We start from the raw sequence: 21,753 nt of genomic DNA, 5'->3' as shown, positions 1-21,753 counted from the left end.
GGCAGAAGAAGGGTAGCATTTTTCAGTGGTTGTAAAAAGATGGTTTGGAGCTAGATAATCTCAGAGAGTAGGGGAATCACATTAGCCTGTAGAGGAGGATCAAGACAATTTTTTGACAATTGACATTGTCAAAATGTGGCAGGGCCCTGGGAATAAAAGAAGAACATTTGCTCATATCTCTTCCTATCACTGAAACATCTGGCAGAAACTATGCTAAACTTCTAGTGGCCTTAACATCCACCGTAGGTGCAGGGCTATCCCAGAGGTCAACATAAAGTCATTCATAATTTCTTTGCAGAGTATTAAAGAAATCCAGAATTACGAGGGCCTCATTTCACTGCTTGCTAGACATACTGGGCAGAGTCTTTTCATGTGAGCCCTTTCAAGCAAAGGGAAAAAATCAACAAGCATGTGTTCATTGCCAAGAATGTAAATAACCCAGCAACCAGGCTTCAAAGGAGATGCAAATAAGCCTAAAACTGGTCCCTGCCAATGAAGGGTCGTATAGTCCTCCTTTATGCCCCTGTTGACATGTTCTGTTGTGGGGTTTGGGATTTGTTGGCTGTCTTTCTCCTGGTTGTAATATTTACTGGGTAGTGGACATGGTTTAGTGGTATGCTTTATGGTGTGCTTGCACCTGTAACTCAGAGGTCAGTCCTTTTCTTAGAAGAACACAAAATAAATTAACTCAGAACAATGAAAACCATTTCAGATATGGGCAATGGTTCAACCAGAAATTGATATGTATCAGTGAGGGCCCTGTATTTGCCCAGACAAGCGTTTCCTGGCCTTTCAGTGCATTGATGAGAATCCTCATCCACAAATGAGATCAAAAAGCTAATCATGGAGTGCAATAGTGACTTAAGTGTTTCCTTGTGTAAATTTGATCTGAGTTCCTTGAGCAGGTTATTCTAGATGGACTTCTTCCTCTTTTGTGGTTTCAGGTACACTATCTGCTCTGCTGGAGTTTACTTTCCCTGTAGTCACACTTCTTGACACACAGTGACATTGCTCTTGGTGGCTGATAGGAGTACTGGGGTTCAAGCGTTCCTTTGTCTCTGTGTTTTCTGGTTTTCCCTGAGTGACAGGAAGCAATGCTATAATTGGGCCAGGATGATCCAGGGTGGACAAGGTTTTGGCTTAGATTTCATCTTGGCACTTCACCTTGTTTATTATACAGAAAAAAGAAAACCAGCTAAGGGGCAAAGCAGAATTCTGTTGTGCATTTCTTTCAGTCAGAGGAGAATGGCATGCAAACACCTTGGTGTTCCTATGTACCTACCCATCTGACTGTATCAGATCCTCCCTGTCAGCAGATAATGGAGGATTTGTCTCATGGCCCCCAATTAATACTGGACTCATCCCTCATTGAAACAGAGCAGAGTGATACTCACAGCTTCTCTCCATCGCATGGCGGCTTAGAAGAAGACCAAGGCCACTCAACGACTGCTGCTCCAACATCTATCAGTAAGAACTGTAAAGCCCACGTGGCTTCAGCTATTGAGAAAAATCAATAAACCATGGGTGCTTTTGCAGTGTCTTTGGTGGAGGTACATCAGTTGGCTGTTGTCATGCTGTTACTCCTGATCAGAAGGTGTGGCTGGTGATGGTTCTCTGACTTTTCTGCTTTGTAGATCTCTTAGAAGCCATTGTCTATTAAATGCAAACTATATTTTCTTAATCTTCAAGTTTGGGTTTCTTAAACCCTAGAGTTAGTGACTTTGTTTAAGAGTAACAGATTGCTGGTGTGTGATTGGGTGGAAAAATCTGAATTATAGCACTCTCTATTTTCCTTGCATTAATAATATTATTTTGCCATTTATCCTCTGGACCACAAATCCCTGGTGCAGGTGACCAAGAAGCAGTTCAAGGAAAGGAAAGAATAATCAAAGCCTCACGTCTTTGAAACTTTGCATTTGCTATCCCAACTGCACAGCCTCATTTTACCTTTCAATTCAGTAACATGTTTTTTCCTCTTCATCAGCGGTGGGTTCAATTGAGTAAGAACTCAAGATTATGTAGTACCCGGGTTTCGAGGTAACAGTTCTAGAGGCATAAACTGTATTTGAATAAGCCAGGCAGATGTTGCAATGAATGTCTCTTCTAGATATTAGGACTGCCACTCTCTTCCACGGAATGATGTCCAGATGGTATTGACTGCAAAATGTTGATTCTGTTCAAAAGGGTGACAGACTACACCATCTTTTGCTCCATGTTCACAAATAACAAGTGAAAAGTTTTTGCAGCATTTGCACATGCTGAAGACAAGCATGTTTCGGGTGGTGATCTTACCAATGTGGGTTTACCGTTGATTCCACCTCCACACAGATAGGAACGATGGCAGAAGAGGTGGAAATCTTCCTGAAGATGCAACTGCTTCAGTGGAAGGTTACACTCATTCTCCAGACACAAATGAATACACAACCCTCACCCCAGTGACCCCTACTAAGACTGGGTCCCCTGGAGTTACTGAAGTTACTATTGTTGGAGATTCCACCTCTAAGGCTGATCTTACTTTACCAGGTAATTTGGCCATTTGATATCTGGTTTGCTTTCTCTATAGGAAGAAACAACATATGCTTTCATATAGTAAAGAACATCTTCTCTGTGTAGACTGTAATTAGATTGATTTGTGTCGTGGGAATGGCTTTCATCACAGGTCATCATTCTAATGCAGTAGATTTACTTTAGATGAATAATGCTTTTATTTACATGTGTAATTTCCATTTATTTTTTGTGACTTGGTTGTTATGGTAGAATTTCTTTCTTTGTCTTATTCCTGACCTTCTGATATATTTAATTGAGCCATATGAAATCGACATTTTTGTAAGTAAAAGTAGTCAAGTGTCAGTTTCATTTGATTCAGCTATTATATGCTGCTTATGTAAGGTTTTATCCAACTTGTGAATAATTTCCCTATACTAATATCTTTGCTCTGAAATTATTCTTTAATTGGTGATAGATTGGTGAATTTTATTTTTGGTGAAGGGCTTATGGATGGATACCTCTTCTAATTATGGTGTACACTTTAAATTTCATGATTTAATCTACATTATGACTAGCTACCCTTTCTCAGACAGAGAGGCCTGGCGTGCTGCGGTTCATGGGGTCCCAAAGAGTCGGACATGACTGAGCTACTGAATTGAACTGAACTGACCCTTTCTCTTGTAAGAGCAAAGAGTTGATCGAAAATGACTTATTCAATTAAGTTACACATGGACCTAGGCATCCTTCCCACTTCTACTTTTGTTTCTCTGTTTGCATTAAGAAACTAATATTGAAGAAAAGGGAACTGCAAAATACTTACCCTGGCTAAGAAACTAAAATTGAACTCTCTCTTCCTGGTGCCAGATATTTAAGTGTTCTTACTATTTAACCATTAAGGAATATTAAAGATCCATTATTTTAAACATATACATACATATATATATATATGTAGTAGCACATGTCTTTTCCTACCCCATGCCCCCTCAAATGAACAATAAATCTCATGGGAACTCAATATATAAAGCAGATGACAGGTGTGATGCCATGACTGTTGTGGGACAGAATGCCATGTGCCTGGCCTGTATCTTAGAGCCCACATGCTTGGGCTGCCCATCTCAGGGCTTCAAGGTAAACAGTTTTAAAAAATCCTGACCTCAACAGTATTGGCAGGACAAAGCCCCTTTACACCTGCTGGTTCTTTATTCGGCATGGTTCTGCCCTCAGTTATTAAAAATTCCAAGTAGCCGTGTCAATATTCTTCTGGAGAAATGAATTTTAGAGCACTGCCTGGTTTCTCTTGGCAAAATAGGGCCCTTTATGCAGCCGAGTGAATTTAAATGGCAATTTTAACAGTTACAGTGGCCTCAAAGGATTACATAGCCTATTTGTTAGTAAATAAAATGCTTTCTACAAAATCGATAGTTACATACCCTGATTCCTTCTGCATTCTGCAGTGGTGCAGACAGATTTTCCATAGTTCTCCATGGATTAAACAATCTATCATCCTTGATTTTCTTCCAGAACACTCAGATAAGGCTAATTTCTTCCCATATATTTCTTTCTCCATCTTTTGAAAACGTCCTTGATTGTGGTGGCTGTGGTCTTGGTGGTGATGGTCAAGGTGAAAGAGACGGTGACGGAGGTGGTGGTGACGGTGGTATTGGGCGCTTTGGTGTCAGCATTTCAGCAAACGCTGTTTTCAGTTTTTCTAACCATCAGCCAAGGAACAACACAGTCTATCTCCTCCATACAATTGTGTAAGAGATTACGGATCGCCTATCTCCACTTTCTCTAAATAAGGACATTGTGAAGATCAGATTACTGTGTATTCCTTAGAGGAATCTTTCATAATGGGTGACCATAGCCATTTTATGAACCTGTTTCGTTTTGCTTCAAGATTCCATTATAATTTTAGGAAATGTGCGGGCAGGAGGGGGAGGAACCAGAGTCTCCATATTCTGAACCCGAGATTTGACCTGTGGATCCAAATTTTAGCAATTCATGAACTTGTTTCGATGTAAAGCCTTCTGGTGATGGATGTTTGAGAAGATGGGGTTATATTAACTCTTGGTATTGAAAATACAGATTTGTTTTTGGAAAATATGATTTGAAATATATTCTAATAACCAGGTAGCCACCTTAGACACATGTTAGTTATCTCCCCATTTCTTTTTCACTTATTTTCAGACTTTATTTTCTCTAAATTGAATTGAATTTTCTTTCTGAATCCTTACTGATTCAACCCCAAGATACTTTATTGAACAAACAAAACATTTCTCAATTTCCTGCCTCAGAGAAATCTCTTTAAATGTCCCATGCCCTAAGCCACAGAGTACATGCATTCCCAATGATCACATCTATCATAATTCAAAGCATATAATCGTTATGTCAAAGACACATCAAATCCCAATCTCAGACTTGCCAAGACATCATAGTATTTTTGGTAGAGTTACAATTTGGGGGTTTCTACTGAAGCCACACTTCCTATGGTCATCCTTACTGGTCTGTGCTGTCCCAGTTTTTAAAATTTTGATTGACGCTCTAACCCACGCATCAGTAAAGGAAGCAATGAACAATAATTCATATCATGGACCCATTCGGAACTCCTTTGTCATTATTTTTGGTTACCTTTAAAAGACTTTGCGATGGGATGTATGAAAATATACAGGTGAGGAAGCCCAGATGTAACGTAACTGAGCATATGGAATTGAACTTCCCTCTATTGCTCCTTACAGGAGACTACGGCGCGTCCCGCGACCCCAGTGGAAGGTCCTATACAACTCACGCATCTGAATCAGCTGGTGAGTTTGAGCTGCTTTGTCATTTACTGTTACCATCATGGAACCTGCTAATTATTAATGATGCATGAGTCAGTGTCTCCCCAAAAGTGGTTTTTATACATTCTTTGCATGCATCACAATCACGGGGAGAACTTATTAAACTACACTGCTGGGCCCCATCCTTAAATGTTTCTGCTTCAGGAGTGGAAAGAAGCCTGAGCATTTGTATTTCTAGTAATTTCTCTGATGATGATGATTCTGCTCAGACACGGACTCCACTTTGAGGATGACTGCTTTCGAGAAAGTTCTTCCATCTGAAAAAATCGGGAAGAATTCAAGCAGGTGCTCAGATTAATACTGCATTTTACCAGGGTGATTAAGAACATAGATTTTGGAGAAAGAATGGCCTGGGTTTGATTCCAACTCCTTCACATGCCAATGAGGGACCTTGTTAAAAGGATCTGAGATTTGATTTCCTAACCAAATAAATTGGGATGATAATAATTGTCACAGGGCATTGTTTTAAAGGGGCATTCCCAGTGGCTCAGTGGGTAAAGAATCTGCCTGCAATGCAGGAGACACAGGAGACTCAGGTTTGATCCCTGGATCAAGAAGATCCCCTGGAGGAGGAAATGGCAATCCACTCCAGTATTTTTGCCAAGAAAATCCCATGGATACAGTCCATGGGGTCACAAAGAGTCGGAAGTGACTGAGCACGCACACCCATGCACACATTGTTTTAAAGACTAAATGATGTATACTTGTAAAGTCTTTAGCATAATTCCCCTGCCCACCGCACATGGCATAGTAACTAGCCTTTCCTGAGAATTTACTGTGTGCTGGTGGCATCGTTCTGAACACTATACACGTGTTAGGCTGGACCATCTGAAACTGCCATTTCTGTAGACCAACAGTCAGGTATCGGTGATTCCCTATATTTCATCTTTTATATTCTCATTTAATTATGTCAGTAATTGTATTATCCTAGTATTACAAATGAGGAAACTAAGGCTTAGAGAGGCTAAGCAACTTGGCTGAGTTGACTTGGTAGAGTAGAATGGTGAAGCCAGGTTTTAAGCCCAGGGATCTTGTGTTGCCTCTCAGAAGCATGATCTGGAGAAATACCCTGTAGTGACCATCATTACTGCCATAGTTACTGTAATGATCACGCCTCTAGAAAAATCACTCCAGGCAGCAAAAGTCTGCCATGAGGCAGGTTGACTTGTGATCACTAATGTTGCTCCTGAAAGGTTCTGCCGTGCTGTCTCACTGTGGTCTCCCTGATTATTGCCAGCCCAGGTGACCCCATGTCAGCCAAGTAACCCCATATGAACTGTTGTCCTTCCCTTCCTTCCCAGCTGGGATTAGGGTTGACTCTAAGCTTGAAGGCTCACACACTTAAAGCAAATATTGAAATGGATATTTACATAGTGGCTTCAGTAATAACCTATCCTGTAAGAGCACAGGGATGTAGGGGCCCAGTAGAAATGCTTCTAAAATAAAGACAGAAGTCCCAGGCTTTCTGGGGGCCTTGGGTGGGGCATTTAACCTTTTCCAGTTTCAATTTGTTAGTAAAAAAGGAGATCAGGACACAGGCCTCTGTTACCTCCTAGAGCTCTTGTGAAGAGCATGCTGTATTAAAAATATGAAAGTGTTTTGAAAATTATATGGAGGTATTACTATAAGGAGGTGCTCTTTAGTTTTGGGGTTTTTTTGGGGGGATGCTGTTTAAAATCAAGTGATTTCAGCCACTCCAAGCATGGTCCCTGGACCAGTGGCAGGGACATCACCTAAGAGCTGGCTGGAAATGCGGACTCCCCAGACCACTGAATCAAGAACTGCATTTTATCCAGGCCTACCCCGCCCTGCCCTCACTATGCAGTTTGTATGTACTTTCAAGTTTGAGAAGCACTGTTTAGACTTTTTCCTCACAGTGCGAGCCACCTGTGCACATGTCTCAGATTGGATCTCACCTCCCAACTGCATTGTCAAGCATCCCTCTTTGCACTACTTACTTCCCCAACCAGCCCTAGCCCGGCTGGATTCGCAGAGCTCTAGGGTGCAAGACCAGGCCTACTGGGTCTCATTTGTCTTCTCCAGCTCTTTCTTGAAGTAAGAATCAGGTGGGCAGGGGTTAGTCTCTTATGTTTGCCTCCTGAGCAGGTGTGCATTGTTCAAATGGAAGGTTTCATCGGTTGTACACACACCCAGATCTTTCCTTTCTGGGAGCGCATTTTATGAAAATCAAAATAAAGAGATGATGACCCATTGATGGCCTCCCTTTCAAATATCAAAGGCTGCTGTGAGTCAGAGACAGACCAGCGAGAGTGGTTTACCTCTTAGGTGGTTATCAAGGCAAAGATCTCTAGTTTAGACGGCTAGTATCCCATGACCTGTTCAGGCAAACACCTGCCAATAATGACCAAGGCCTCTGGGAGGCAGCTAGAGGAAGCCCCTTGGATTCCTTCTGATTGACAGATAGACACTATCAAAGTGGCCTGCTGAAACAGCCAGATGTCCAGTAGAATTTGTTTTGCTCCATTTTGAGTTTAACTAGTACATTGAATTGCATAAACAGGAGACATTCTACTCAAAATAATCACAGCCATCAAAATTTCAGAGTTCACCATGTACAGTCAGAAATTTGACTCTGAGAAAAGGCTATTTAAGTTCTGCCCATCTTCATGGGGTCACAAAGAGTCGGACACGACTGAGCAACTGACCGACAACAACAACAACATCTTCATTCATCGATTAGCCAAACAGACTTCCTATTTTTTTTTTCCTTCCCTGGGAACCCTTCAGGATTCTGCAGTGCGTTCCCATTGGGTAGGGGGAAAGAGTTTATTTTAGTAGGAATTTTTCACATTTTGTTTTGAAACAGTGGAGGAAGCAGAACACACACACACACACACACACACACACATATACACCAAAGCTTTCATTTGGGTGAGTCTCTTCACACAATGCCTTAGAAGTTTCATTTAAAACATGATTCCTCCCTCATTGTGATGAACCTCCTGTTCTGATTTGTGAATTCTTTATCTTGTGATTCTTCCTGCTTCCTTCCAGTTTGGATTCTTTGTCTCCTTATTTGATTTTGTAGCAGCAGAGAATGTTGTCTTCTAAGAAGTGCATGTTTTGGGAATATAGACATATTAGCAGGCGCTCTCCTTAGGGTGATTTTTCACAAAGAGAAGGGGACATTGCCCACCCCACCCTACCCTGAATCCTTTTTTTTTTTTTTAATATTTATGACTATTGAAGATGTTGGACGTAATTTTTAGATTTGCTTTGAACTACCTGAAGCATTTGAATCCCCTGGGGATCTTGTTAAAATGAAGATTCTGAGGTTTGGGATGAAACCTGAGGCTGTGTATTACCAGCAAGCTCCCATGGTGATGTTGCTGGTCTAGGGTAGCAAGGTCTTAAATTAAAAATAGAGAATGGTAATGTTACTGAGTGCAAGATCGTACTGCTTGCTATACAACAGGCCGATAAATCGAGAGATGAGTTGTTGGAGCCAGGATTAGTGACTTTATTCAGAAAGCCAGCAGACAAAGTGGTGGACTGGTGTCCCAAAGAACCATCTTGCTTGAGTTAGAATTCAGGCTTCTTTTATACTAACAGGGACAGAAGTGAAATCAAACTTTTCCTGGTTCCCATCAGGCTTGTTAATTTCTTCCTGCCTACAGTCATTCACAGGTGGGGCTTGTCAGGATGCTTCCTATGGACTAGACCAAGATATTTTAGCTTAATGCTCATTCCCTGGAAGGCAGGGTTCCCAGAGATGGGCCACTATGTATAATTTAAGCTTATAGATAGCATTTCTTTAATGATTAGCTGGTAATATAAACAAAGGTTCTTCCCTATTACAGCAACTGCACACAATTACCATTCTTGTTCACCTCTTTAAACCTCTGTAAAATGATGACGAAGCAGATTCTATTATTACCCCCATCTTATGAGTGAGAAAACAGACCTGGCGAGGGATCTGCTGAGACTTGTCCCAGCAGATATTACTGGGGAGAGACAGAGGTAGGACTTGAATCCAGGGCTATCTTGATTTATTTATAGCCTCTTAAACACTGCATAGTAGTACTGCTGAAAATTCTCATACTCTTGTTGAAAAACAACATTTCTAAAGCTTATCCTTAATCAAACTGAGCTTTTCTGGAGGGATGTTTCTTTCATACAACACAAGATGGATATCTGTGGGTTGGATCTATAGCTTTGCAGTGATGTAGTGTGTAGAGCTTGGCCTTATGTGTTGCTCGGTAAGAAACTCCTGGTTACACGTTCCAGACTTTGTTGAGAGATGTTTTTTCTCTTTAGGACACTCAAGTGGGAGTGAAGAACATGGGGCAAACACAACCTCAGGTCCTATGCGGAAACCTCAAATTCCAGGTGAGTTTTGAGCTGTGAAGCAAAAAAATGCTAAAAGCAGGTCTCTCTGAATGTCACAGAAGGGAAGAATAGACCAGTTGGAAAGCACATTCTCCTACATGTCTCCCCTTGAACCTGATGGCTCCTCTTTGTGAGCTAAAGGGTGAATGACCGTACCACAGCCTCTTGAGAAAGAATGAAACCTTTCCTTCTGCTTTGGTCCCATAGATTGGCTGAGCTCATGTTCAGACCTGTCCCTGGTCTGTCCCAAAGAAGTGCCTTGTTAGTTACTAAAGCTCCCTCCCCAAGTGAGTGATCGTCCTGTCCCAGGGGACAGGAACTTGAGGCCAGTTCCCTCTATATTTCCGGGTTTGAGGGTGGATGTGTAACTTTCTCCTCACATTGCAGACGATGGGGAAATACAAGAGTCATGTGTGTTGGGTGGAGTAGGAATATTCTTCTGGTCCCCAAACTACTTTTTCATGAGGGACCATCTTTACTGATTCAGAGAGAAGAAAGTTTCAGAATATGATGAGAGGGCTGGGCCACCTGGCTCCCTTGAGCATTAAGATTTAAGGCATTTGAGGCAAATGCTTTCTTTGACTTAGGCTCCAACCTGGACATTTGTAAAGTGGGATTACAATTAAGGAAAGTTTTTCCTAGGCTTGTAAATTATTCTTTTAATTCTACGCTCTACAGAGATCTCAAGCTGAGCCTCCCTTAGGAAGAGGGAAGAGTGTGGTGTGGCCTATGTCCCCTTGCCTTGACTTACCTGAGCAGAGCATGTAGAGTCGGAGGAGTGGACTGAGGGGGTGGATGGGATGCAGTTGCTATAATCAGGCAGCAGGATTTTCCCCAGCTCTAGTGAGAGTGAGTGTGGAGCATCTTAGGGCTAGACCCATGGGGAAAGAACAGAAAGGATACCTTTCTGTCAGCCTCCACATCTCCTGACTCAACCTCCCTTCCCAAACTCATCTAACCAGGGAGGGGTCAGGCTGAGGCAGTATCGAGCAGGAAATCAGAGGAAAATGAAGATTCTCCAGGAAGAATAGCCAGTGAATGACTTCCCGTCTTTCTTGTTCCTTCAGCTTCAGTTCATTGCATGGATATACAATCTACTTTGCTATTGAATTTATTCAGATTGTCAAGTTATATTTTAATCCTACTACAGCTTGGTTTTAAAAACATGTATGTAACATTTTATTGGTTTACAAGTGATACACTAATTATTGGAGGCATTTTCGAAAATACTGCTGAACAAAAGGGTAAAAATATAATTCCCTTGTTATCTACCTCACCATCCAGAGTACCATGGTAATCATTTTCATGTGTGTCTTTTCTGTTATTTTTCTATCTGATTTCTATACAAACATGTAATTTGACACACTGTTTAGTAAACTCATTCCCAACTGGCTGGTCACAGCTTTTCAATGTCATTCAATAGTCTTCCTCTGTACCTTAGTACATAGTACAATGAATGGACCCTAATTCGTTTAACCAATCCCTTATTGCTGAATAGTAGATGGTTTCCAACTTTTATAAATAGCACAGTAAGAAACATCTTTATAGCCAAGTCTGAGGTCCTGTATCCTTAGAAATATAACTGATGGATCAAAGGCTGTACATTTTGAAGGATTTTGGCAAATTTTGCCAAATGACCCTCCTGACCTCTCCACAGGGATGTCATTTCTGCCACCCACCAGTATTTGACCTCCATTTTTGTTCCTTAATAAAATGTAATGTGAATGCTCTCACATAGAAAAGGAATGATACTTTTAAAGAACATTCTTTAAATTTATTTAATGATATTGCACTAAAGGCTTCTACAGGTTTTACAGTTCATTCTATGCTTTTTGGAAATGTGTTTCTCCTGGGGCAACTTGGAAATCTTGACTGATCATAAGGTATGATAAACAGGCCTGTTAGACAAAGACCTATAGCAAAATGGTTCTTCTACTATTAGCTGGCTGCTGGCTAGACCTTTGGTTGGACCCATGTGTAGAGCTGACTTTAGCTCTTGTTTGGACCAGGTCAGTTTATAAAGTGCATTCCCCAAGCTCATGCATGTCTTTGGCTTCCCACCAGAATGGCTGATCATCTTGGCATCTCTCCTGGCCTTGGCTTTGATTCTCGCGGTTTGCATTGCTGTTAACAGTAGGAGAAGGTAAGGCGATGCTCCTCGGGGCCTTAACTTTGAAAGGGCATCATTTAAACTTAGGCTGTAAACCTACTAAGTGTAAAATACGAGCCACAAGGATACATTGCACAACACAGGGAATATAGCCAGTATTTTGTATTAATTTTATATGGAGTGAAATCTATAGAAATGTTGAATTACTATGTTGTATTTGTGAGACTAATAGAATATTGTGAGTCAACTATACTTCAATCAAAAAAAAAAAAACAAACAAAAAACCATAGGCAATATGTCCTTGCTACTCAGAGTGTAGCCCCTGCAACCAGCAGCCTCTGCGCCCTGGAAGCTTGTCAGAAATGCTACATCTCAAGCCCTACCCCAGCCCCCTGTATCAGAGTCTGTGTTTTGATAAGACCCCAGGGACTCATGTGGACAGTACAGTTTAAGAAGCTCTGCTCTGGTATATTCTTTAGAGAAGGGAGACTGTGATTCTTTGGACATGTGCTTTTAAATGGGTCTTTTGTGGGTCTTAATTTGGGGTATGTGATGAGAGTTGTGCAATATCTCACCAGTAAGACATGAAATAGTATATTCATTCATTGATTCATTGGGCTTCCCTGGTGGCTGAGATGGTGAAGAGTCTGCCTGCAATGCAGGAGACCTGGGTTCAATCCCTGGGTCCGGAAGATCCCCTGAAGGAGGGCATGGCAACTCACTCCACTATTCTTACTGGGAAAGTCCCATGGATAGAGGAGTCTGGTGGGTTACAATCCATCTGGTCACAAAGAGTCAAACAGGACTCAGAGACTAACACTTTCACTTTGATTCATTGAACAAATATTTATCAAGTGTCTTCACAGTGCCCAAAAATGCTGTATAGAGATTCAAGGATTGGCCCTTTAGCCTGTCTGAGGCCCCTAGAAACCTCTAGAACCCTTACGTAAAGCAGGCATTGGGTTTGTGATTTTGTGGGGTTTTTTTGTAATGACACTATTTTCTGCTTTCTGAAAGCTGTCAGCAAAAGGATTCAGGTTATGGCCTAAGAAGAGTTCCCTGAGACTTTCCATGGAAAGTCTGAAAAAAGACAGTCACCTCTCTAGAACTGGCATGTGGGTTGTTTTCATATCATCAGACATCTCTTCTCTCCCTTCCTCAACCAAGGCCTGTTGTTTTGGAATGATATACCTGCATATACCTGATTGAGCTGTGACCAGCCTCTAGAAATAACGCTGCCTTTAAAATTAAGCAAAGGAAAACAGTAATTCTAGCATCAGAGAAAATGAACTTTCACAGGAGTACTCCAGAAATATAGCTCTAAATTTCAAGATACTCAAAGATGCACAATTTTTCTCCAAAAAAAATGCAGAGGAACATCAAACTTTTTGTAAATGTCCCTTTAGGTTTCTTCTTATAAAGCAAAAAAGAATCTTATTTCCAAGTGGGCCACATTTATTGTTTCATTAGATCATCAAACAGGTCAGAAAATCCCCCCTACATTTGGGAAAAGACCTGGAGAAAATTCTAGAATCTTTCTTGTTTGCTTTTGGAAAGCCAAGGAATAGCTAATTCCATTGCCATTTATGGCTCATGCAGTATTTTTCCTTTTTGGAGGAAATCAAATAATGTCATTTTATATTCATACAAGTTAATGAAAGTGCTTTTAAAGTTAAATAGATGTTTTGCTATCTGTAAAACAAAAAGAAATTTAGCCAATTGCATAAGGAACAAAAACTAGGAAAAGAAATCTGAAAGACCTCCTAAAAATCTCCCATGACTAAATGGAAAGAGACTTTTTTTAGTTGAATTTAAATAATATGACTTAGGGAGCCCTTACAAAGAGTCTTTATACTTTCCTTCAGCCTCTGTGCTTTTTTCGTAGATGACTTTTGTTCAATTAAATATGAGTTTCCTATTGTTGGAAATCAGTCCTTTTATTCCAGGCCCTAAAATGTACCACTTCTGCTCACATATACAGCCTATAAGCTCTGTACATGTCGCCATAGAAACGTTGGCCTCAGATGCTCTCAACGTGGGGGAGAACTCAGAGAAGTGTCTCAGCTGTCCCCCGAGCAGCTGGAGTCCCTGCAGTGTGACTGGTTAGCTCATGTGTCACTTCCCATCATGTCAGCAGCATAAGCAGACCCCCTTGCTTCCCCACTCCCTCCTCCCAATACCAGTGGTCACTCTGGCAACGGGCAAACAGGGACACATAGGATCCGGTAGAGCAAGCGTCTCACCGGGAGAGTAGCTGCTCGGATGCTCTGAATTACCATGTCCTGATTTGATAATCGAAAACAGATTTGCCACAGAGCTAAAGACTGATTAACGGCTGCAGAGGCCCTGGGATATACACTGTGATTCTAAAGCCAGCAGCCCATTTCTAATCCTCTCAAAAGGCAGAGGCCTTTCTACTTGGAGTGTGGTATTCTAGAGGGATACAGAATCCTATTTTCATCAAAGAAAGTCTGTTTGAAAATAAGAGGCCTATACCAGGCATTCACTTATTCAGCAAGTGTCTTTTGAGGGGCGGCTGTGACGTCAGTACTACAGAGGAGGAAGAGATGAAAACAAAAAGGGTACCATGCCATCTCTGCAAAAATCTTGAGGTTTTATGGCAGCATTGGCCTGTTCACTTTGAGTCAGCTACTGTTTATTGCCAACATGCTCTGGGCCAGGCCGTGTTATATGAGTTAGGGTTAAAAGATAGAAGTGGAAAATCATTAACTACTGAAGTTGAGGTTGAAGAGTTAAACATGGGCTTCCATGAAGGAGTGATCTGTGAGTTCCATCGTCTTAAAGATGCCGATTTAGGGGTCCTGTAATTTCTCTCGCTTTCCCAGTCCCCATCATAGCCCACATTATTACCTTTCCTGCTGTTCTTTTTATAACCAGAGTCCTTGAATTGCACCTTTCCGGTGGAAATCAGAACTGTATTCACTCTCTGTAAGAGCTGACAGCTCTTTTAGGAACCAGTTGGATCGGTAGATATTGGATGAGACTGAAGAGAGGAAGTTAGATGCCTTTCTCCTTAAAGAATTTATTGGATTTGTGTGAAGAGGAGAGAGAAAGCTTCACAGAAGAGAAGTGATTAAGGAATGTTTCTGTAGCAATTGTGCAGAAAAGGCCTTTGCCTGCTTGCAGTCATGGGAATAATGTACACCCCAGAGGGCAGTCATGCCCCCTCAGCCTGGTGTGTCCCCTCCGTAAATCCCCATGACTTAGAAATGTCTTCCTTCTTTTAAGCTGCAGCCTAGTTCACTCTAATCTAAGCTCACCCAAACTCCTTCTGCCCTCTACAACAGAGCTGTCCGGTAGAACTTTCTGTGATGGCAAAAGTGTTCCACGTTTTTGCTTATATACAACCATTAACCACTTACGGCTGCTGAGGCTCATAATGTGGCTAGTTCAACTTAAGAAGTGAATTTTTGATTTTATTTCATTTGAATTAGTTTATATCCTATGGCTGGTATCTACTGGATGGAAAAGCAAAGCTCCAACACACTGCAAAATAGATCTCTAAATGTCTTTCGGGACTGTCAGGTAGATGAGACATAAGATCAGTCTTGTTTTCTGTTTTTTTTTTTTTTTTTTTGCCATTGATGTTGTTTTTAAGGAAGGGGAGGAGGCCAGAATGATCCCTGTAGTGATGGATTAGAACTGATGACATCAGTATGAACTTAATACAGATGTTTACATATAGAATTATTTATTTATTTTTACCTTTTGGCCATGGCACGTGGGATCTTGCTTCCTGGTTGGCTCAGTGGTAAAGAATCCGCCTGCCAAACTGAAAACACAGGTTCGATTCCTGGGTTGGGAAGATCCCCTGGAGTTGGAAATGGCAACCTACTCCAGTATTATTGCTTGGGAAATTCCGTGAGCAGAGGAGCCTGGGGGACTACAGTCCACAGGGTCACAAAGAGTTGGACACGACTGACCGAATAAACAACAACATGTGGGATCTTAGTTCCCCAACCAGGGATTGTACCTGCAACCCCTGCTTTGGAAGCTCAGAGTCCCAACCACTGGACCACCAGGGAAGTCCCAAGATCAGTTGTTAAGTTACCTTACCCCTTAACTTTTAAGATAAACTCCTCCATGCCCTAAAGAATATATTTCCTGGCTTCTAAACCCCACACAGCCTGCCCACCCACTCCTGGCCAGGCTTCAGACTGACAGCTTCCTCGTTGTGAGGTTACTTGCGTCCTCAGCTGATGCCTGAGATTGAAGAGGAAAGGAGATACAGGCAAGATGTGGTTCAGTAAAGATCTCTGATCTTTAGAGTCAAAAAGTCTAAGTTGTAAATATTAGACTGTAGTTCCTGCCATAACTAGCGGGGTAGCTTTGGGTGATATGCTTGACTTCTTGGACTCAGAAAAGAGATAAGCTGGATCACCTCTGAAGTCCCTTCAGCTCTAATGTTTCTTTTTAAATTCCTGTAACTAATAAGAAAGAAAAAAATGAGAGCTTGCTTTTTAAAAGTACTTATGAATTGCCCAGAGCACCAAATATTGGGCTGAGTTATTTATGAGCATCACCCTGCCCTCCTAAAAGAACTCAGACAAAAAACAGAGACACATAAATCCAGAGGGAAATGGGGGCAGGACCAAATCCAAGCACAACATTCCTCCACCCTGCAGGTCTAATGTTACCCACTTTCAAAATCAGCTTCATTTAGGGTAATAACGTTAATCCCCACCTCAGCCCCTTGCACAAACATTTATCTTATGATTATAAATCACTTTCCCGCACTGTTTCATCCAACTTCTCAAGTACCCGTTTGGTGGATGAATGGAAATTACTTTAATAAGATACCTTTTCTCCAAAGACCATCTGATACAAACTATTGGGTTGGCCACAAAGGTCATTCAGGCTTTTCTGTAAGATGTTATGGGAAAAACAAACAAACTTTTTGGCCAACCCCATATTATATATAACATGGATAAATGACAAGGTCCTACTTTATAGCATAGGCAACTATATTAAATATCCTGTGATAAATCATAATAGGAAAGAACATGAAAAAGAATATATGTATGTATGTATCAGTTCAGTTCAGTCACTCAGTCGTGTCCAACTCTGCAGCCCCATGGACTGTGGCACCCCAGGCCTCCCTGTTCATCACCAACTCCCAGAGTTCACTCAAACTCATGTCCATTGAGTTGGTGATGCCATCCAACCATCTCATCCTCTGTCATCCCCTTCTCCTCCCCCCTTCAATCTTTCCTAGCATCAGGGTCTTTTCAAACGAGTCAGTTCTTTGCATCAGGAGGCCAAAGTGTTGGAGTTTCAGCTTCAGCATCATTCCCTCCAAAGAAATCCCAGGACTGATCTCCTTCAGAATGGACTGGTTGAATCTCCTTGCAGTCCAAGGGACTCTCAAGAGTCTTCTCCAACGCCACAGTTCAAAAGCATCAATTCTTTGGTGCTCAGCTTTCTTTATAGTCCAACTCTCACATCCCTAATGACCACTGGAAAAAACCATAGCCTTAACTAGATGGACCTTTGTTGGCAAAGTAATGTCTCTGCTTTTTAATGTGCTGTCTAGGTTGGTTATCTTCCCTGAGTTGGGAAGATCCTCTGGAGAAGGAAATGGCAACCCACTCCAGTACTCTTGCCTGGAAAATCCCATGGACAGAGGAGCGTGATGGGCTACAGTCCATGGGGTCACAAAAAGCCCAACATGACTGACAAATGACTTCACAAGGTTGGTCATAACTTTTCTTCCGAGGAGTAAGCGTCTTTTAATTTCATGGCTGCAGGCACCATCTGCAGTGATTTTGGAGCCCAAAAAAATAAAGTCTGCCACTGTTTCTCCATTTGTCATGAAGCGATGGGACCAGATACCATGATCTTTGTTTTCTGAATGTTAAGCTTTAAGCCAACTTTTTCACTCTCCTTTTTCACTTTCATTAAGAGGCTCTCTAGTTCTTCTTCACATTCTGCCATAAGGGTGGTGTGTGTATAACTGAGGGTTTTCCAGGTGGGGCTAGGCGTAAAGAATCCACCTGCCAAGGCAGGTAGATGTAAGCGATGCAGGTTCAGTCTGTGGGTTGGGAAGGTCTCCTGGAGGAGGGCATGGCAGCCCACTCCAGTTTTCTTGCCTGGAAAATCCCATGGGCCGAGGAGCCTGGTGGGCTACAGTCCATGGGGTTGAAGAGTCAGAGAGGACTGGAGTGACTTAGTACCCATGAACGTGTATAACTGAATCACTTTGCTGTACAGCAGAAAGTCACACAGCATTGTAAATCAACTGTACTACAAAAAAATTAAATTTAAACAAAAAACTACAAAAGCAAAGACAAATGAGATAACCCTTGGTAATCTGAAAAAAACACAAGCAGCCCCCACCTTTGGCCTTTTACAACATCTTCATCGTAAATATACCAAGGGGAGTGGAGGTAGCAGAAGAAACAAACCAAACATTTAACATGGCTCTGGTCACACTAACAATTACAGCAAGTGCTTCTTGAACATTCACTGTGTTTCCAATACCGTTGTAAGTGCTTATCCAAGGCCTCGATTGCCTTACTCTACCTTGTTCAGAAAGGCAACAGGTAAAATGGTGGTAAACTCACGTATCCAGTGCCAGCCTCTGTTTCAAGGAATTTCCACAGTCTTGTGACGCTGATGCTATTAACAGTCTGGTGTTGCAGATAAGAAAGCTGAGGCTCAGATAAGTTAAGTGAGTTGCCCGAGGTCACACAGTGGTAAGGCCCTCAAGCCAGGCCTCGCAAGCCCCTGCTCTTGTCTATGTGGATTGCATCCGTATGCCCAGCCCCATGGACCAGCAGAGGTCAAGTGGCCTTCCTCCTGCCCTCATCAAGAGTCATGCCAGAGGATACAGGATCAACCTCATATTCAGGAGGTATAATTTCCACTTCCCCAAACAAGTGATTAAAGTTTATGGCCTTGGCAGTTCCAGAGGGAATGGCCCACAATCATGAATAATAGAAGCTTTGTCTCTACAACTCCAAATATCCAGCGGCAAAGTGAACAATTCCGACTTCATACTTGTTCCAGATCTCCAGATGGTTAGCAGCGTGAATAAAGCAAGGGCGGCAGAGCCCAGACTTTTGGTCATAAAAGCCTACATTTGAATATTGACTCTGTCCCTCTTAGTGGCTGTGTGACCTCAAGCTAGTTACTAAACCTCCCTGAGCCTCAGTTTCCATTGCTGTATAATGGGAATAACAGCTGCTTTGTGAGATTATTGTAAAGATTACATGAAATTACATGTAAAGTGCCTGACATTCAGGAAGTGTCCAATAAATGCACATTTCCGCTCACTCCCACTCTACTTGTAGTTGTGAGGGTTTGCACCTTTGCTTTTGTTTAAGCAGCATCTGACTTCTTGATGTGTGGCAGTGATCATGTTACAGGAAAGAGGAAGCATTGCTTCAGGCTGGGGCGGGGGTAAGGCAATGCCCTGACCCAGCAACAAGATCAAGGTCATGCTGTTCTATAGAAGACCTTCTGCATTTGAGTAATGTTATTGAGAAATCTTAAATAGTGAACGACTTGTCCTATATAGTTAAACTTCCCATATCTAAGGTTACATGGCAATTAACCAAGGATAAGGGAAAAATCAGTGTGGCCTTATATCTTCCCTGGTGGCTCAGATGGTAAAGAATCTGCCTGCAATGCAGGGTTCAATCCCTGGGTTGGGAAGATCCCTTGGAGAAGGGAATGGCAACCCACTCCAGCATTCTTGCCTGGAGAAATCCATGGACAGAGGAGCCTGTTGGGCTAGAGTCCATGGAGTCGTAAAGAGTCCGACATGACTGAGCAACTAACAGTAACACTATACTTCTAGAAAAGCGTTGCCTCATTCTTCTTCGTATTTGCAATAATAACCCTGACAACGCCAACAAAGTGTTGACTGGGAGAGGAAGTAACGGGACTTTCTTGAATACACAAATCAGAATGATTTACAGTCATCCCGTTGATGGTTTATCTAAGCCTGCAGAAACAGCCAGGGAACAGAGGCAAATGTTTCCCTTACATGATATGATGGAAGGAGAGTTAGAACTTGGGAGTCAGACACACCAGGGTTTGAATCCCAATTCTCTTAGTACTTGTTGAATAAACTGGGGCAAGTGATGGAATTTTCTGAGCCCAAGATTTCTTTAGCTGTGATGGGGGAGTACAGTGAGCATTGGCTTCCCATAGCTGTGACCACTGATTCTCAGACTCACTTCAGGTAGCCCGTGAGGGTTTGCTAAGTCCCAGACCCTGGTCCATTCGGGATGTCTGAGGTAGGCCTGAGAATTTGCATTTCTAACAAGTTTGCAAGTGATGCTTTGGCTACTGGGTCAAGGACTTTGCTGTGAAAAGTGCTGATTGTTAAAAGTCAGTAGGATGAAATATACTCAGATTATCATAAACCATAGTGACGGTGGTATTAACTGTGACAAGGACAGAATCATCATACCCATTTCTCTTACAATTTTTTTTTCAATTCTTAGGTGTGGGCAGAAGAAAAAACTGGTGATCAACAATGGGAATGGAACCATGGAGGAGAGAAAGCCCAGCGGACTCAATGGAGAAGCTAGCAAGTCTCAGGAGATGGTGCATTTGGTGAACAAGGGGTCGTCAGAGACCCCAGACCAGTTCATGACGGCAGACGAGACGCGGAACCTGCAGAATGTGGATATGAAGATTGGGGTGTAACACCTACTTCATGACCTTGGAAATAAACCACCATTGGAGACACAACTATTACAGGGAGCTGGGACACTTCACAGATGCAATGTGCTACTGATTGTTTCATTGGGGATCTTTTTTTTTAGCATAAAATTTTCTATTCCTTTTTTGGGAGTTTTTTGTGTTTCATTTTTTAAAGTCAGATCCAGTTGATAAAAACAGCATTGCTTTCTGAAATGAGGGCCCAGTTAATAATCAGCAAGAATTGGACTGTTCTAGTCCCCACCGAGAAGCGTCTCACCTCCCTGAGGTGTGTGATGGGCAGCTTCTAACAAAAGCCACACGTCCATCTTCCTGACCCTCAACCTTCCCCTTCACCCCACCCGCCAGGGAACAGGCCCCTGCTAAGGACATCCCCAGGGCTAAGAGGGATTGGCACCTGGGAGGAAATTTGAATGGGTCCATATTGCCCTTCCAGCAGCCCAATCCCTGGGCATTTCTTTCTAGTGGGGTTGGGGGTGGGGGTGTACTGGTTACACATCCCCTTCTACAGACTCCTTGGAAAATTTTCAGATGCTTCTGGGAAATACCCAAACGGTGAAGCTATTTATCTATAGTAAGCTATTTATCTGTGTTTTTGAAATATGAAACCCTGGAGGTCCTTTGATCAGTGATTTTTTTTTTTTTTTTTTTTTGGTTACTTACCTGGTCAGAGGCATAAAGGGGTTTATGCTGATTCATAATAAACACCTGTACTTCTTCCACCTTAACCCTTTGTGCTGTGATCTTTCAGTTTCCTAACCAGCAAAGCCTGGGTCCCAAAAGCTCATCAGGAAGAGGCGAGGAGGTCCTCCTTGCAAGTCTTCATCTCAGAGCCACAAAGCCCCCGCTCAGGCTCACTCACCCAAATCTCACAGAGGACCAGGGGAGACAGTACTGTTTTATTTCTGAGGTGCCAAAGGCATTCTATCCTGTCCTACAACCAAAATTGTGAGAGGACGACCTTCGGCTGCTTTTATGTACTAATGGCTGTCTATTCTTTCCCCTGAAAGGTGGTGAAAAGTCACATTACATGTGCGTGACCTACCAATTGTGATGTTCCATGGTGGTGTCCAAAAACAATACGGAAGTGCCTTCTAACCTTTTATAATAAAAGGAGAAGCCAATAGAAATGAAGGACAGACAGTAGCCAACAGCCTGGCACAAGTAGGGAAAGTGGGGCAGCGAGCAGTGCAGATCCTGTTGGAGGATTTTTATGGCCGTGTTTGTATATGTTTTTTCAAGCCAGTGGTCTCCATTCAAAGCAGTTACTACTCA

The 21,753-nt window shown here is 42.2% G+C and overlaps 1 protein-coding gene across 20 annotated transcripts in view; it reads left to right on the top strand.

The window, feature by feature from the left end:
• Positions 1–21,206, top strand: part of CD44 (CD44 molecule (Indian blood group)) — an 89,011-nt gene extending 67,805 nt beyond the window's left edge. For 9 of the 20 annotated variants that reach the window (XM_025266227.3, XM_025266224.3, XM_025266226.3 and 6 more), the window contains 6 exons: positions 1,378–1,467; positions 2,329–2,523; positions 5,223–5,288; positions 9,603–9,674; positions 11,739–11,817; positions 20,259–21,206. In XM_025266227.3, the coding sequence (XP_025122012.1) occupies positions 1,378–1,467; positions 2,329–2,523; positions 5,223–5,288; positions 9,603–9,674; positions 11,739–11,817; positions 20,259–20,463 (707 nt within the window). In that variant the 3' untranslated portion in view covers positions 20,464–21,206. Of the gene's footprint in view, positions 1–1,377; positions 1,468–2,328; positions 2,524–5,222; positions 5,289–5,502; positions 5,610–9,602; positions 9,675–11,738; positions 11,818–20,258 lie in introns of those variants that run through there. The other 11 variants (XM_025266225.3, XM_025266229.3, XM_025266232.3 and 8 more) reach the window with 3 other exon arrangements.
• Positions 21,207–21,753: the final 547 nt, after the last annotated feature.

This window comes from Bubalus bubalis, chromosome 16, assembly GCF_019923935.1.
Source record: "Bubalus bubalis isolate 160015118507 breed Murrah chromosome 16, NDDB_SH_1, whole genome shotgun sequence".
Lineage (NCBI taxonomy): Eukaryota > Metazoa > Chordata > Mammalia > Artiodactyla > Bovidae > Bubalus > Bubalus bubalis.
This window is presented reverse-complemented; position numbering and strand designations above follow the sequence as displayed.